Genomic DNA, 19,320 nt, shown 5'->3' on the forward strand with positions numbered 1-19,320 from the left:
TTCTATCAATTGTTTTTCCCTTTACTTAATTGTTTTAGTAATAGCACTCTTTACTATTCCTACTTTCATTTCTACTTTACTACTTTACTCCCACTTACAAATTGAGAGGTATTGAAAAGTGCAATAAAATCCCTGTGGACACGATACTCGGACTTCCGAGCTTTACTACTTGTCACGATTTGGTGCACTTGCCAAAGTCTTAACAAGTTTTTGGCGCCGTTGCCGGGGATTTTGTTTTCGCACTTAATACTATATCAGTTTGTAAGCCCAACTCTTCTTTTCTTGGCTTACTTTACCAGTATTTTCTCTTTACTTCTATTCTTTCTTTCTTTCCTCTATAACTGCACGGGTAGTGCCTTCTTGTTTTTATGCGACTTAGGACTGCATCTGGAGACGTGGTCCCTATCAACTTGGAAATCGAAGCCACTTGTCGGCGTAACAACGCTGCAAGAAGAAGAAGGGAACAAGACACCGAAGGAAGCAGTCACACATCACCTCCTCTCTCTCCACATCACACTGAAATGGACGGGGAACAGGCACGAAGAGTCACCTTAGAGGACTTCTCCAACACAGCCACTCCTCAGTTCTTCACAAGTATTGCAAGACCGGAGGTGCAAGCCGCAAATATCTCCTACCCGCATTCCCTTATCCAGCTTATTCAAGGGAATCTCTTCCATGGTCTTCCAAGTGAAGATCCATATGCTCATCTTGCCTCATACATTGAAATATGCAACACCGTAAAGATCGCTGGAGTCCCAGAAGATGCAGTACGCCTTAACCTCTTCTCTTTTTCTCTAGCAGGAGAGGCAAAACGATGGTTGCACTCCTTCAAAGGCAACAACTTAAGAACTTGGGAAGAAGTAGTAGAAAAGTTTTTAAAGAAATACTTCCCAGAGTCGAAGACCGCCGAAGGGAAAATGGAGATTTCCTCCTTCCACCAATTTCCGGATGAGTCTCTCAGCGAAGCACTAGACCGTTTTCACGGGCTGTTACGAAAGACACCGACACACGGATACAGCGAGCCGGTACAACTGAATATATTCATCGATGGCTTGCGACCCCACTCGAAACAGCTACTAGACGCGTCCGCAGGGGGAAAAATCAAGTTGAAGACTCCGGAGGAAGCAATGGAGCTCATTGAGAACATGGCGGCCAGTGATCAAGCAATCCTTCGTGATCGAAGCTATGTGCCTACAAAAAGAAGCCTGTTGGAACTAGGCACGCAAGACGCGACATTGGCACAGAATAAGCTGTTGACGAGGCAGATTGAAGCCCTTACCGAAACCCTCAGCAAACTACCTCAACAGTTACAAGCGGTAAGTTCTTCCCACTCTTCTGTTTTGCAGGTAGAAGGATGCCCCACATGCGGAGGAACCCATGAGCCTGGACAGTGTGTAAGCCAACAGGATACTTCTCGAGAAGTAAACTATATGGGCGTACCAAATCGCGGATACCAGGGTTACAACCAGGGGAACTCATCTGGATTCCACCAAGGGGGAGCAGGATTCAATCATGGGCCACCAGGATTTAATCAAGGAAGGAACTTCACGCAAGGTTCAGGGTGGAGGAATCAGGGAAACCAGTACAAGGAGCAGAGGAATCAACAACCGTACCAACCGCCATACCAGCATCCTAGCCAGGGCCCCAATCAGCAAGACAAGCCCACCAACATAGAAGAACTCTTGTTGCAATTCATCCAGGAGACACGGTCCCATCAGAAGAGCACGGATGCTGCCATTCGGAATCTGGAAGTTCAAATGGGCCAATTAGCACAAGACAAAGCTGAAAGGCCCACTAGAACTTTCGGGGCTAACACAGAGAAGAATCTAAAAGAAGAATGCAAGGCCGTGCTAACTCGAGGGCAGAGGAAAGCACAAGAGGAAGGTAAGGTTGAGGAAGAAGACCAGACAGAGGAAGATAAGACAGAGACACAGGAGGACAGGACAGAAGTAGAAGAGAAGGTGGTATCACCACCTAAGACAAAGAGTCAGAAAGCACGGGAAGCCAGGAAAGAAGAACCACCAGCCCTACCACAAGATCTCCCTTATCCTGTGGTGCCCACCAAGAAGAACAAGGAACGCTACTTCAAGCATTTCTTGGAAATATTCAAAGGGCTGGAGATCACTATGCCATTCGGGGAAGCCTTACAGCAGATGCCCCTCTACTCCAAATTTATGAAGGACATCCTCACCAAGAAGGGGAAGTACATAGACAATGAGAACATTGTGGTAGGGGGTAACTGCAGCGCTATAATACAGAGGAAGCTACCCAAGAAGTTTAAGGATCCCGGAAGTGTTACCATCCCATGCACCATAGGGAAGGAGACGGTGAACAAGGCCCTCATTGACTTAGGAGCAAGCATCAATCTGATGCCCTTGTCAATGTGCAAAAGAATTGGGAATCTGAAGATCGATCCTACCAAGATGACGCTTCAGCTAGCAGACCGTTCGATTACACGACCTTACGGGGTGGTAGAAGATGTCCTAGTCAAGGTCCGCCACTTTACTTTCCCGGTGGACTTTGTGATCATGGATATCGAAGAAGACGCAGACATTCCCCTCATTTTAGGCAGACCATTCATGCTGACTGCTAACTGTGTGGTGGATATGGGGAATGGGAACTTGGAGCTGAGTATTGACAACCAGAAGATCACCTTCGACCTCTTCAAAGCAATGAAGTATCCACAGGAAGGTTGGAAGTGTTTCAGAGTAGAAGAGATTGATAAGGAGGATGTCAGTATTCTCGAGACACCACAGTCTTCACTGGAGAAAGCAATGGTTAATGCTTTGGACTGTCTGACCAGTGAAGAGGAGGAAGATCTAAAGGCTTGCTTGGAAGACTTGGATCGACAAGACAGTATTCCGGAGGGAGAAGCCAAGTTTGAGAAGCTAGAAGAGAAAGTTCCGTCCGAGAAGAAGAAGGTAGAGTTGAAGATATTGCCAGATCACCTAAAGTATGTGTTCTTGGAGGAAGACAAGCCTGTAGTAATCAGCAATGCACTCACAATAGAAGAAGAAAACAGGTTAGTAGGTATCCTCAAGAGACACAAGGCAGCTATTGGATGGCATATATCAGATCTCAAGGGAATCAGCCCTGCTTATTGCATGCACAGGATAATGATGGAAGAGGATTACAAGCCAATCCGGCAACCCCAGAGAAGGCTAAATCCGACAATGAAGGAAGAGGTCAGAAAGGAGGTACTCAAGCTCTTGGAGGCGGGACTCATATACCCCATCTCTGACAGTGCTTGGGTAAGCCCAGTACAGGTGGTTCCCAAGAAAGGTGGAATGACAGTGGTGCGGAATGAGAAGAATGACCTGATACCAACAAGGACTGTCACGGGCTGGCGAATGTGCATCGACTATCGCAAGCTGAATGAGGCCACCCGAAAGGACCACTTCCCTCTACCGTTCATGGATCAGATGCTGGAGAGACTTGCAGGGCAGGCGTATTATTGTTTCTTGGATGGATACTCAGGATATAATCAGATCGCGGTGGACCCTAGAGACCAGGAGAAGACGGCCTTCACATGCCCTTTTGGCGTCTTTGCTTACAGAAGGATGCCATTCGGGTTATGTAATGCACCAGCCACATTTCAGAGGTGCATGCTGGCCATTTTTTCAGACATGGTGGAGAAAAGCATCGAAGTGTTCATGGATGACTTCTCGGTTTTCGGATCCTCATTCGACAGTTGCTTGAGGAACCTAGAGATGGTACTTCAGAGGTGCGTAGAGACGAATCTAGTCCTGAATTGGGAGAAGTGTCATTTCATGGTCCGAGAAGGCATAGTCCTGGGCCACAAGATCTCAGCCAGAGGGATTGAAGTTGACCGGGCAAAGATAGAGGTTATAGAGAAGCTGCCACCACCACTGAATATTAAAGGTGTCCGAAGCTTCTTGGGGCATGCAGGGTTCTACAGGAGATTCATCAAGGATTTTTCAAAGATTGCTAGACCCCTAAGCAACCTGTTGAATAAAGATGTGGCCTTCAAGTTTGATGACGAATGTTCAACAGCATTTCAGACACTGAAAGACAAGCTTACTACTGCACCTGTGATGATTGCACCTGACTGGAGTAAAGACTTTGAGCTGATGTGCGATGCCAGTGATTATGCCATAGGAGCAGTCCTTGGACAGAGACACGATAAGGTATTTCATGCTATTTATTATGCTAGCAGGGTCCTGAATGAAGCACAGTTGAATTATGCCACCACAGAGAAGGAAATGCTAGCTGTTGTCTTTGCCTTGGAGAAGTTCAGATCATACTTGATAGGATCGAAGGTCACCATTTTCACAGATCATGCTGCCATCAAGCACCTGCTCGCCAAGACCGATTCGAAGCCAAGGTTGATTAGATGGGTCCTCTTATTGCAAGAATTTGACATCATCATCCAGGATAAGAGAGGATCCGAGAATGTGGTAGCCGATCACTTATCTCGGTTGAAGAATGAAGAAGTCACTAAGGAAGAGCCTGAGGTAAGAGATGAATTTCCTGATGAGTTTCTTTTGCAGGTTACCACCAGACCTTGGTTTGCAGACATGGCAAACTACAAAGCCACGGGAGTCATTCCAGAGGAGTACACTTGGAATCAGAGGAAGAAGTTCCTACACGACGCACGCTTCTATGTCTGGGATGACCCCCACTTGTTCAAAGCAGGGGCAGATAATGTATTGAGAAGATGTGTCACAAAGGAAGAAGCACGAAGTATTCTTTGGCACTGTCACAGTTCATCATACGGAGGACATCATAGCGGGGACAGAACAGCAGCAAAAGTGTTACAATCAGGTTTTTTCTGGCCCTCTCTTTTTAAAGATGCTTACGAGTTTGTGCGTTGTTGTGATAGATGCCAGAGAACAGGGGGGATATCACGGAGAAATGAGATGCCGTTGCAGAACATCATGGAGGTGGAAATCTTTGACTGTTGGGGCATAGACTTCATGGGACCCCTGCCTTCGTCATACGGGAATATTTACATCTTGGTAGCAGTTGACTATGTCTCCAAGTGGGTGGAGGCCATAGCTACGCCGAAGGACGATGCCAAGGTTGTAATCAAGTTTCTAAAGAAGAACATTTTCTCCCGCTTCGGAGTCCCACGAGCCTTGATCAGTGATGGGGGAACGCATTTCTGCAACAATCAGTTGAAGAAAGTCCTGGAGCACTATAATGTCCGACATAAGGTGGCCACACCTTATCATCCTCAGACGAATGGCCAAGCAGAAATCTCTAACAGGGAGCTCAAGCGAATCCTTGAGAAGACAGTTGCATCATCCAGAAAGGATTGGGCCTTGAAGCTCGATGATACTCTCTGGGCCTATAGGACAGCGTTCAAGACCCCCATCGGCTTATCACCGTTCCAGCTAGTGTATGGGAAGTCATGCCATTTACCAGTGGAATTGGAGCACAAAGCATATTGGGCTCTCCGATTGCTTAACTTTGACAAAAATGCATGCGGGGAAAAGAGGAAATTGCAGCTTCAGGAGTTAGAAGAGATGAGACTGAATGCCTATGAATCGTCCAGAATTTACAAGGAAAGAACAAAGGCATATCATGATAAGAAGCTGCAAAGGAGAGAATTCCAGCCAGGACAGCAGGTATTGCTCTTTAACTCAAGACTAAGGCTGTTTCCAGGTAAGCTGAAATCCAAGTGGTCTGGGCCTTTTATCATAAAAGAAGTTAGACCTCATGGAGCAGTGGAATTGGTGGACCCTAGAGAAGGGAGCTTCGAGAAGAAATGGATCGTCAATGGCTAGCGCTTAAAGCCGTATAACGGAGGACAATTAGAGCGATTGACGACCATTATCTATTTAAATGATCCTTGAAAGAGTCTACTGTCTAGCTAAGGACAATAAACTAAGCGCTGGTTGGGAGGCAACCCAATATTTAGTGTAAAAATGTAGCATTTTATTTCTGTAGAAAAAAAAAAAAGCCCAACAGGTGTGAATAGCAAACAGGGGGTACGAAAAGCAAAGGCCCACAGGTACAGATAGCAAAAGCAGGGGTGCCAATAGCAGAAATCAAGTGGGCTGCACGAAGTCACGCGCTTAGCGCCCGACGTCGCGCTAAGCGCCCAGGTAAGATTTAAAATTTAAATTTTGAAACTGAGGGGCAACCAAGGGACGTTTTTCCTTGGTGCGCTCAGCGCCCAGACGCGCTAAGCGCGAATGCCATAAATTCTGGGGAGTTTTCGAAACTCCCCAACCCCTCAGTTGCCTCCCAGGGGTTTTTATTTCAGAACCCCACATTTTCTTTCTTTTCCTTTACGCCCTCAGCCTCTATACTCTCCTTTCTTCTCTGCATTCTCTCTTCCTCCACCGGTAACGACCTGCTTTTCGTGTGCTTTTCACGCGAATTCTCAAGACCAGGGTAAGTAATGACTGTGGACTGTTGCTGGAATTCCTTGCAGGTATCATCCCGCTAAGCCTTGCACATAGGCTTAGCCGGAATAAATAAGGGGAAGAGCAAAAAGGAGGAGCGCGCTCAGCCGCCACGAAACGCAAGGGCAATCACGACGCCGCGCTTAGCCAGCACAGCCGCGCTAAGCGCGCTCATGAACTTCAATGAACGCGCTAAGCGCGCGCTAGCTGCGCTAAGCGCGTGCATCCGGCTGCAAGGAGGCGCGCCAAGCGCGGGGCTGGGCCTCGGGGTCCAACAGCCCTTCTGCTTTGCTTTTCACACCCCCCTTCCTTCTAACTTCACCCCCTCCGTCTACTTTCTGCACCCCCCTTCTTTACTACTTTCACCCCTAATTTGTTTACTTTTTGCACTCCCACTAATTACTAATTGCAGTCTGTTTTGCTGTGGACTTGGTTTGTTGCAGATGGCTTCTCGCAAGCGACGTGCCGTGCCTACACCAGGGGAAGCGTCCAACTGGGACACTTCCCGCTTCACATCTGAGGTTGCTTGGCACAGGTACCAAGACAACATTCAGCTCCGGAACATCCTTCCGGAGAGGAATGTTGAACTGAGACTTGGGATGTTTGACGAGTTCCTCCAGGAACTCAGGAGGCGCAGATGGGACCAGGTGCTGACTCACCTTCCGGAGAAGCGGATTGACGTGGCTCTGGTGAAAGAGTTCTATTCGAACCTTTATGATCCAGAGGACCACAGTCCACGATTCTGCAGGGTGCGAGGACAGGTCGTTCGTTTTGATGCTGACACCATTAACGACTTCCTCGACACCCCGGTTATTTTCGAGGACGGGGAGGAGTATACAGCATACACCAGATACCTCAGCACTCACCCCGATCCTGACACCATCGCAGCCACACTGTGCACTCCAGGGGGGCGCTTTGTCCTTAATGCTGATGGTCTCCCCTGGAAGCTCCTGAGGAAGGACATGACGACACTTGCTCAGACATGGAGTGTCCTTTCTTATTACGATCTTGCGCCCACTTCTCACACTTCTGATGTTAATCTTGACAGGGCCCGCTTGATCTACGGTTTGGTGAGCCGCATGGACATGGACGTGGACAGCTTTATATCACAGCAGATCAGCCAGATTGCCCAGTCCAGTACCTCGAGGCTCGGGTTCCCGGCGTTGATTACAGCGCTGTGTGACATTCAGGGGGTGGTTTCTGATACCCTGATCTTTGAGTCACTCAGCCCTGCGATCAACCTAGCCTATGTGAAGAAGAACTGCTGGAACCCCGCCGACCCATCGATCACTTTCCCTGGGCCTCGCCGCACACGTACCAGAGCTTCAGCATCAGCATCCGAGGCCCCTCTCCCTACCCAGTCTCCGTCTCAGCCATCCCAGCGACCGCGACATCCACCTGCTTCCACCTCAGCATCTATGGACATGCATGGGCAGATGCTGAGGTCCCTTCACGTTGGACAGCAGCTCATCATGGAGAATATGCACAGGCTGTCCCTACACTTACAGATGGACCCTCCGCTCACCACTCCAGAGGCCTATCGTCAGCGAGTCGCCTGGCCAGGAGACTAGCCCTCCACTGACAGGGGGGAAGCGCCTTCTGGAGCCGCCGAGGATCCTGCAGTCGATGAGGACCTCATTGCTGACTTAGCCACTGCTGACTGGGGCCCATGGGCAGACTTGGGCGGAGGCAGTTGATTTTTCTTGATGTTTTTCTTTTATGTCTCTTTTATGTTTTGTTTTTGTTTTGTGTTTTGTTCTTTCTTATGGTCTGTTTAGGTATTAAAAAGAAGTAGTAGTAATAATATGAGAGATTTAGCATTTGTTTTCTGAGTAATAATTGCATGATAACTTGAGCAGTCATAATTTTTGAGCTTGTTCTGAAAGGTTGAAACACTTGAGAGGCCACTAGTCCTTGGAAACATTGGTTCTGGAAGCACGAGTCAGGTCAGGAAGTGGAACATGAATAGCACAAGGTGAGAAGGATAGTCTGATGGAACAAGGTCATAACTGGTATGCCGTATACTTGCTTTAATTCCGGTGAGAGTGTGAACTTAATTGTGAGAGAAAACGCCTGTTTTTAAGTTCCTGGTTTTGCATCACTCTTGGATTGTTAGAATAGTTACTTAAGGTGGAAATGATCAAGGCCATGTTTGTTATATCTAGCTACTTAGCCAAAAAGCCAACCCGGCATCATTTTTTTTCCCTTGCACCCATGATTGAGCCTATATATCATATTATTTTATTCTGAATTAACCCTTAAGCCAATAAAAAAGATAAGTCCTACCCTTTAGGATGATAAGAGAGCAAAAATGGGTTATAAAGGTCTTAATTTGGGGGATTTTGGAAAATAGGTAGCTAAGACAATGGTACAACATGTAGTAAGACACCTCTTATAAACTAGAAGCCCGAAAAAAAAAAAAAAAAAATCATGAGTAAAATAAAGGGCAGAAACAAAGAGCAAGAGAGGTAGCAAAAGAAAAGTGTTGCGGGGAAATAAAAGGGTTAAGAAGAATGCATCGGAAATATTAGAAATTTTTGCTCTCTTAATCCTAATTTGAATTTTCAAGAAAAAACCATGATTTTTGTGAGCCAAGCCCCAATACAAGCCAATAAAGTCCTTAGTGATCCACCTGAAGGTAACTAAAGATAACTATACTTGAGAGGAAATGCAAAACTTTGGAATCTTACTTGCAGGTTGTTAGAAAATTGCAGACACTAAACCATACACTTGTGAGCAGAGGAAAACACCAACCTTGTGAGGAAAGTAAGACAAGCCAGATTTGATCAAGATTCCAAAGGACTGACTAACCACTTGTGTGTTTTATGCTTTCATTTTGAGATGTTGACAGATGCGGAAAGGACCATTGGAAGAAGGAGGAACTAAGGCCATTGACAGTGTTGAAACACTCAGAACTTGTTTGAAAATTTATTTTTGTTCTTGGTTTGCTTGGGGACAAGCAAAGTTTAATTTGGGGGATTTTGATAACTGCTAAATAATTGTGAATTTATAAGAGTTAAATAGTCAAATTTTGGCCTAAAATTAATTATTTAGCAGTTATTTGTAATTAAAAGTGAGAAAATTAATTTAAATTGAATTTCTGGTTGCAGATGCGAAAAAGAAGGCTGCATTTAACAAAAGTGGCACAGAAAGGAAGAAAAAAGAAGAAATTCTGAAGCAGGCCCAATCCAATAGGGGCGCTCAGCGCGCATCAGGCGCTAAGCGAGCAACTAACTGGAGGCGCTGGGCGTGGCGGAAACCGTTACGCGCGCTAAGCCAGCTAGGCGCCCAGCGCCCGATCCAACAGAAGCACAGGCCCAGCGTGCATGGCGCGCCCAGCGCGCGATCTGAACGCGCTAAGCGCGAGGTGTGGCGCTGAGCGCGACTACGAAGGCCCGAAAGCCCACTTCAGCCACTATAAATAGAGAGGCAGTCCCAAGGAAATATCATCCCATCTCAGAGCATCACTCTCAGTACTTCAAGCCTGAGTTTTCTTCCCTCTTTATTCTTTGTTTTGTTTTGTTAGCCTTTCTTTCATCCCCAGTTGTAAGCCCTCAATGGCCATGAGTGGCTAAACCCCTAGCTAGGGCCTGGCAGGCCTAAAAAGCCAACGATGTACAATGAGCTTCGAGAGTTATCAATGCAAAGGAATTTATTCCAGGTTTTTCTGTTCTATTTCTTTTCTTTTATTCTTGCATTCATTTGTAGATCTCTTTTTGGGTTTTAATCGCTCGGGAGAGGGTAATTCTCAATAATATCTAAGATTCAATGCATGCATCAGTTTTAGGGGTTAATCGCTTGGGAAAGGGTAACACCTAATAGAACATTTAAAGAAAAGAATCATTGGGTTAGCATTGCTAGGCATAGAATGATAACTCACTGCCCATGCATTTAAGCAACATCTAGAACTTAATCTTAATGCATTTTAATTATTGAATCTTCACAAAGGCATTTGGGAGATAGGTAATTAAAATAGGCTTGTCAACGTGAGGCATCAGGGGCAAGTAGTCAACAGATGTGGGTAGAACTAACACCATTTCATTGATAATGAATATCATACTTACATGCATCGTAGGCCAATTGGGTTTGTCTGGTCTTGGCATTTCTATCAATTGTTTTTCCCTTTACTTAATTGTTTTAGTAATAGCACTCTTTACTATTCCTACTTTCATTTCTACTTTACTACTTTACTCCCACTTACAAATTGAGAGGTATTGAAAAGTGCAATAAAATCCCTGTGGACACGATACTCGGACTTCCGAGCTTTACTACTTGTCACGATTTGGTGCACTTGCCAAAGTCTTAACATTGCCATTCAACTTTAGAGTCTTCAATGCATTTCCCTTACAAAAGTTTGGAGGAATGGGGCCTGTCAAGTTGTTATGGGCCAAGTCGAGTATAATGAGGGAGCTTGCATTGCACATGGTTGAAGGAATGTTCCCCGTCAGCTCATTATTTGAGACTAAAAAGTATTCAATTCCATTGGGTACAATTGAAAGATCTCCTTGCAACTTGTTGAAACTGAGATCGAGTAGATTTATATTTTTGAATTTTGAAAATTGATAAAAATCCAGACGACCACTCAAGTTATTATGGTCGAGAAACAAGAATTCCAAAGAATAAGATGAGAATTCACCAATTAACCCCGTGAGGTTGTTCTGGCTAAGATCTAAAAGGAGTAGTTGAGTTAGATTAAACAATGATGAGGGAACCACTCCATCAAAACTGCAATTCCTCAAAGCTAGCATGTAAAGAGACTTTAAATGGCCAATAGAATCGGGAATGTTTCCCGAGAAAGCAGTATTATCGAGACCCAAGACCTCTAGTGGAGCACTCCAGTTGGACTTTGGAAGCTCACCTCTCAACTTCTCATTATCATGCAGAAGTATTTGTTTAAGATTGGGTAAAGAGAGGATGTCACTCGATAGATTCGCTTGCAATTTGGTGTCTATAAGAATAAGATCGATGAGAGAGGAAGAGAGATTGGTTAGCAATGACAAAGAGTTGTCTCCGATAAAAGACATGTTCACCCCAATTAAATGAAGCTCTTTTAAATTAGTTGCGTTTTGAATGAGTTTGTTCCATGTGTATGGATCAACTCTCATCATGCTCTGGTCGCCAAAGAGATGAAGTGACAGTAATTTGGACAAGTGAGAGATTATAGAGGGAATATCACCAAAAGATTGTGGAGGAAATGTCACATCAAGACCAATCACATGACCTGAGATGGTGTTGCACGCGACCCCATGCCACTTACAACAATCGGTGCCATTTTTCCAAGTTTCTAGTTTGAAAGGAGTGTTAGTGAGTTTTTGAAAAATAGCAAAACAGTGCAGTCAGGTTGGTTGTAGAAAGAGAAGGAAGAATAAGGAAGAGAAAAAAGGAAGATAAAGTATGGGAGTAGAACCAGCAAAGATTGTTATTATAGATATTCATCCTTTTAAACAGAAGAACAAAAATAGAGAGGATTTGATATGGATACAACCAATTCAATTTACTAACTTCTATTTATAACTCGAAAAGAAAGTTAAGAAGCAATGAGCACGCAATATCACATCACATCCAAGACCAAGACGCTATAGTTTACAGCGTTTTATGTACGTAGGAGACGTCACAATGCATTAATCATGTTACTTGTGATTTTTCTTTCACATATACAAGCTTAATTATATGTTTGATAGACTTGCATTGAAAATTTACAAGAAGATTAAATAATGAATTATTAGAACAATTGAAAGTCTAAGCGCGTAAATGAATTGAAAGTTTGCAGTGTATAGTGTGTCCCGTTATTTTTCTTGAAACGTTTGTTCCTTCGCGTATGCTCGCGGATAGGAACATAACACATGCTCGCTTTCTTATTTCCATTTCTAGGGTCATTTTTTTTTTATTGTGCGTTGCTTACTCCTTTTTAGAACACAATTATATTGAACGGACACCAAAAAATAAATATTAATCATTTTTTAATGTTTTTTTTTACTAAACACTAAATTATCACTCATTATTTGTCTTTATTATTCTTATTATATTATGTCATCTATCATATTATATATGACTTATGAAGTCACGTGATGACAAATACTATTTTCTTATATATAAAAAGTATAGTCTAGTATCAAGTTAATTTCGCAATATTTTATGTAACTACTTTTCTCATTTATTTTGTTATTTCCATGATTCGTATTTTTTAATGACAAGTAACATGTTTGATGATTCTTTAATAAAAACTTGTAAAATTATTATATTTTATTTTTATATTTTGGATCACAATTATATTGAACGAGCACAAAACAAAACAACCATTTTTTATTATTTTATTTTTTTCTAAACACAAAATTAATTAATATTATTTTTCTTCCAATCACATTGTGTCACTTATTATATATATATATATATATATATATATATATATATATATATATATATATATATATATATATATATATATATATATTATCTTTTCTTTAGTAGATGTCAAGTGTTCAAAAATTATTTTTGAATAAGAACAAATATTAGCTTAACCAAAACTAACAAAGAAGAATTTTATTATTAGCTTAACTAACATTTTATTATTCTTCTATATAGTCCCATCATTGTAGGCTCAAGCAATGAACACTGAATATCACATCCAAGACCAAGACGCTATAGTCATAAAGAAAACGTTTGTTCTTCGTGTGTGTTGGCGAGTAGAAATGTAACATGCTCCTTAAGTACTACCACCAACATTTAATATATTATTAATTATTTAATTTAAATGTCAATATATATATATATATATATATATATATATATATATTAGTAAATATTTAAATATTTTTATATAAACATATGTTTTAAAAAAATATCATTGTTTGAAATACTATTTTAAGTAATATCTTCGTTCAACGCAGATAAACTATAAAATTAAATATATGATATAAACGTATATATGCATTATTACATTTAGTTGTAATTATCTAAAATTTAATTGATGAGAATTACAATTTTTATAAGATTACCAGAGAAGATTAAAACTACAACCTCTAAAATGTACAAACCAAGATACAACATTTTATATCATATGTAACTAAATATTTATGAACCAAATAATTGAGTTGAAATAATAAACTGTAATTATAAATTGCACAATTTATCATTCTAAATTATAAAACTCTACAAATAAAACATAAGTTATCCTTAAAAAATATAATAAAATAAAAATATGTAATATACTTTTCATAACTGCTAAATAATTATATTTTGATAGTAGAAAATAAAGTATAATTGTTTTTGAAAATAATTATTTAGCCGTTATTTACACTTAAATGTTAAAGAATTGGTGTTTCGTTAAATCTTGGCGACAGATATAAAAATTAGAGGTATTAAAAGCAAAAGTGGAAAAAACAAAGAAAAAAAAAAGAAATCAGAAAAGGTCCAACCCAGACGTCACACTCAACATGCATCAGGCATTGAGAGTCAGGAAAATACAGGCATTAAGCGAGGCGTTAAGCACGAGATGTGGGTCTCGCGCTCAGCATGCAACACGCGCCTAATGAGTGCAACAGAAATAGAACGCGCGAAGCGCGCAGCACGCGCTAAGCACTCGATCCAATAGAAGCAACATGCACTCAGCGAGAAGATCGCGCTAAGTGTCTAATCCAACGGAAGCAACACGCGCTCAGCGCCCGGTTTACAAGCGTTAAGCCAGCTTACAAAGGCCCAAAGTCCACTTCAGTAGCTATAAATAGAGAGTCTGGCAAAGAGAAATGACACATCGAGTCTTAAAGCAATTTCACTATTGTCAAAAGCCTAAGAACTCCTCTTTTCTTCTCTCTTTTGTCATTTTATTTTTTTCTTTCACCCCTCTCTCATTGTAAAACCCTCATGGTCATGAGTGACTAAGCCCCTAGTTAGGGCTTGGCAGACCTAAAAAGTCAAGTGATTCATGGTATACTTAAGATTTATCAATGCAAAATGATTCCTTTCTAGGTTTCTTCTATTCTATTATCCTTCATATTTCTATCTTACATTTTCATTTTTACATTCTTTTAAGGGTTAGATGTTCGGGAGAGAGTAACATCTAATTAAGATTTAAAAGAGAGTATGAATGCATCAATTTTAGAGGTTAAGTGCTCGGAAGAGGGTAACCACTAATAGAACAAAAAAAAAGATTTCATAAGAAAATCATTGCTAGACATAAAATGATATTTTTTATGTCCATGCATTTTATGCAAACATCTAGAACTTAATCCTCATGGGTTCTATTTATTGACTCTTTTCAAAGACATTTAGGAGATAGGTAAATAAAATAGATTTGTCATCGTGAGACAAGTAAATTGATAGATGTGGGTGAAATAGATCTAATTGCATGGATAAAGAAAATCATAAACTCATACATCCTAGACGAACAAGGTATGTTAGGTCTTAATATTTGTATTACATTGAATTTTCACTTTAATCATTCTTCTTTTCATTCTTTTGCTTTTTATTATTTATAATTCACTACTATTGCTTCTTATTCTTTCATCTACCCCTTTATTTCATTATTTCTTATCCTTATAAATTGAAAAATATCCAAGATAAGTAGAACATAACATTTATGTAGAATTCGATACTTGAATTTCTGAGATTTTATGATTTGATACATTTCTCAAACGTATAACAATTTTATATAGTAAATTGTCTATTTATAAGATGATAAATTCATAAAAATATTTTTAGAAAAAACATTCTTAACACAATTTCTCACAAAATACACCAATAAAATTTATCAAAAAAAATATGTACTTAAATTATAAATAAATCAAAGACAAAATAAATTCATATGTTTGATACAACTTGCATTGTAAATTTAGAAGAACATATAAATCATGAATTATTAGAAACCGCCGAAATGTCTTGTCATTGCTAAAATGAAAATGATGGGTGAAACGTTTGACGTTTGTTCCTTTGTGTGCCTTGGGGAGTAGAAACAACCTGTTCCTTGACTACTATCATCAAGATATAATATATTATTAATTATTTAGTTTAAATTTTGATAAATATATTATCCTAAATATATATATATATATATATATATATATATATATATATGATTAATTGGAGTGTTATTCTAAATAAGATTTTGGTGGTGTACAATAATTTTTTGATCATGCTAAATGCAGTTCTTTGATGGTGGTCCTTTGATATATATAAAAAAAGGATGTTAGCTGTACTTAAAAGAACTTCCATTCTCAAGTTAATTAATATGAGTTTGAGTCTGAATGTAATAACTCTTGTGTCTTTAAGAATCTATAGAATTCTTTTTTTCCTCTTCAATTTTTATTATATTAACTAAATCTCTTTTGTTGAGATTGGATAGATTTTCACAGATCATATTAACCTTTAATTAGAATAATTAATAAAATTTTGTCTGAAGTTTGAAGTATTTACATATCATTAAATTTGTGTACTCATGTATGATACTAAAGAGGATAAAATGGTTTTTTAAAAAAATATATAGTATGTATAAATAAAAATAATAAATGTTTTCATTATTAATAATAAATAATCAATTTTATTAAATAAAAAATTAAAGAGATAAATAAATTACTTGAATCTAGACACGTCATATTTTATTAAAACAGTATGTCAAATTTCAAAATTTAATTGAGAGGAAAAAATATTACAATAATTTTTAATTATATTTCATAAAAACATATTTTCTATATAGTTTATGATTTAAAATCAAAAGTTACATAAAGTTTTAATTAAAATTAATTACTTTTAAATATTAAGTTGGTGTCATTGACGCTAATCACAATGTCAACATGTGGTAATATGATAATTATCGTGTATAGATATATTTTGGAATAAATTATATATAAATTATTAATTTTTCTTTCTTATTTCTTTCTTTTTACGTAGATAATTGAAAATTTAACATCATTTAAGATTTTGTTCAAAAATGTTCAAGTGAATTTATAGTGCTTGGTGAAAAAATTGTTGTAGAAAAAATAAATTGAACCCACAAAAATAAATTGAAGATCTAAAAATATCTCAACGGATACAACACGCTTAACGATGATAAATATGAAGAAATTTGATAAATGAAAGTGGGCTTAGTGTAAGTTAAGGATTGTATGAAATCCAAGAATTACACCTATAAAAAGAGGAAGATAAGAAGGAGAAAAAACATATTCAAGATAATACAAATCCTTTTATAAAATTAGAAGCTCTAGAATCAATCATTAGGAGTTATTACTTCTCTTCATTTTCTTTTTTACTCACTCCTTTACAATTTAATATTCTCTTACAATTATAAAATCTCTTACGACAATTAAAAGCTAAAACCCATTTTTTATTTCCATTTCTTGGGTAATGAGAAACTTACTAATTGACCCCCTTGAGTTGGTTATCACTAAGATCAAACCGTAATAAGAAAGGCAAACAATAAGATCAAATCGTAACAAGGAAGGCAAAGAATAACACCAACGTGTAATTCTTTCATTTAACATGTTCAGACAAAAGTAGGGCCCACAATTTTGGAAGTTTATTGATTTTGGTTGGAATGGGACCAACTAATTTATCAAATGATAAACAAAATTGGAACCCGACAAATGTAGTTGTTTAAGAGACTTCTCATGGCCTATGGAATGGGAATGTATCACGAGAAAAAGCACTCAAAGAGAGACTCATCACTCAAGTACTTAGACTGAGGGTTGCTTGCTTTCTTTTTCCCATTTCTTGAGTCATTTTATTTTATTGTGCTCCTTACTGCTCTTTAAAACACAATTTAATTATATTGAACGGACAATAAAAAAGAATTAGTAATCATTTTTTAATGTTTAATTTTACTAAACACAAATGTTATCTATCAAACTCAAGACTCTTGGCCACCATTGTTGCTGGATGTCTCCGATGTCTGCCATTGCAGCAGGGCAGCTAGTGAACAGCCACATGAAATACAACAGATCAAGCAAAGATGTAACCAAAATATCATCATCTTGAGGTCAGGGACGTGGTTGCAGTCATTAATTCTGGACTCTAGAATAAAAAAATTGAGGGTAAGCGGATTTAGGGAAGGAAAATGGAGAAACATTAGATTAGATTGTTGGCATCCATGTGAATTGGTGTCATTGCACTACTTTCTAAGCAGGTTCCGGTACAACCGTCGTAGAATTGGTGTCGTAAAAAGTTATTTTTATGGTAGTGCACGTTTGGCTCTGCATTGCTGTCTGTTTAGATCTTTTATTATTTGGAGAGAGGAAAGTTGACTTATACTCTACATCTTCCCTGTCCCTTTTTGGATCATTTCTTCTTTGCATTGCTTCTTCTGCCGAGCCATTTTCATTTTCTGTTCAAACTAAGTAAGATGCTTAGCATTGGTGTTCTGAATTGGTTGTATATTTCCATATCAAATCAGTATTCAAGCATAAGGATCATCACTCAATCATTTGATGTTGGCTTATCGATGTTATAGGATGAACTTCTAAGTACATTTTGCTCTTTTAAATTGTTTTGTGGTTGTCTAGCTATTTTGGTAATACTGGGTTTTAGTTTTGGGGTTGAGTCAACTTTGTTTTATTACACCATTTCAAATTACATGTGTTTTGTTTCAGAATCGTCGCGAGAAGCTAGTTAAGGTTTATATTTAGAAATCGTCTTGGGTAGGATGAATGTCACGACCTGACCTACTCTTGTACCTGACATATAAACTATGATATCTTCACTTTGATCAACATATTCTATACAAAAAGAACACATAATATATCTTGATACACATATCTTTAATGTATTATTCAAAATGTTCAGTAATAACAATATTGATTATTATTATAAATACAAATCATCAAATGTCTCAGAATATTATCATTATATTTTTAAATTTTAAAATAATTTTTTTTTAAAATCTATTACTATCCTATTCCTTATAGCAGCATTATACTGAAATTAGAAATAAAATATCCAAACGTAATTAAGGCCTACCAAAATTAGAGAGGATTTGATATGGAAATATACAACCAATTCAATTCACTAACTTCTATTTATAGCTTCAAAGGCTTTCATTTCGATTCAACTGTTTGCTAGCTCCTTGTTTCTTTATTTTTTATATTGTCAACAATTAAAAAGTCTAAAATATTTATATGTTATCACACTACTTTTCTTTTTCAAAAAAACAGTTAAAAATTATCTCTTAAGATCTCATGGTCACCACCTTAGTTCTCCAATGATTTTATGACTATACTAATATTTTGAAAGATTAATCTATCGTCTGAAAAAAAAGTATATATAGCCTAGTATTAAGTTAATTTCTCAAATTGAAGGAGCACAAAAATTAACAGTCATTTTTTATATATTTTATTTTTGCTAAACACAAAATTATAATACTCATTACTTTTGTCTTGATTTTTCTTCCTATCACACACTATGTCACTTATCATATATATATAATCTCTTTTTGTCAAATGTTAGTTAACATTTTGATCGAGTGTTTAAAAATTATTTTTAATAAGAAAAAATATTGGATTAAGCAAAACTAATAAAGAATAATTTTATTATTAGCTTAACTAAAGTTTTATTATTCTTCTATCTACTCCCGTCATTGTAGGCTCAACTTTGAGAAGGAACTAGCTCAAAAGAAAGTTAAGAAGCAATGAGCACTCAATATCACATCACATCCAAGACCAAGACGCTATAATTATAAAGTAAACAGCGTTTTATGTACGTAGAGACGTCACAATGTCTAATATTAGTTACTTGTGATTTTTCTTTCACATATACAAGCTTAATTAATTAAAATGTTTCATAGAACTTGCATTGTAAATTTACAAGAAGATTAAATCATGAATTATTAGAACAATTGAAAGACTAAGCGCGTAAATGTTTTGTCATTGCCAAAATGAAAATTATGGTTGAGACTTGAGAGATGATCACCGTTTTTACTGAAAGTCCGCAGTATACAGTGTGTCCCGTTTTTTTCTTGAAACGT

At 38.4% G+C, this 19,320-nt stretch overlaps 1 protein-coding gene across 1 annotated transcript; it reads right to left on the bottom strand.

Annotated features, from left to right (window-relative positions):
- Positions 1-10,642: 10,642 nt before the first annotated feature.
- LOC114385243 (receptor-like protein Cf-9 homolog) lies at positions 10,643-11,701 on the bottom strand (the record flags this gene model as incomplete). The annotated part of the gene is made up of 1 exon (XM_028345265.1): positions 10,643-11,701. A coding segment is annotated over one exon (1,059 nt), but the record flags the coding sequence as incomplete, so codon positions are not given.
- Between the last annotated feature and the right edge of the window lie 7,619 nt (positions 11,702-19,320).

Source organism: Glycine soja, chromosome 14, assembly GCF_004193775.1.
Source record: "Glycine soja cultivar W05 chromosome 14, ASM419377v2, whole genome shotgun sequence".
In the NCBI taxonomy this organism is placed as follows: Eukaryota; Viridiplantae; Streptophyta; class Magnoliopsida; order Fabales; family Fabaceae; genus Glycine; species Glycine soja.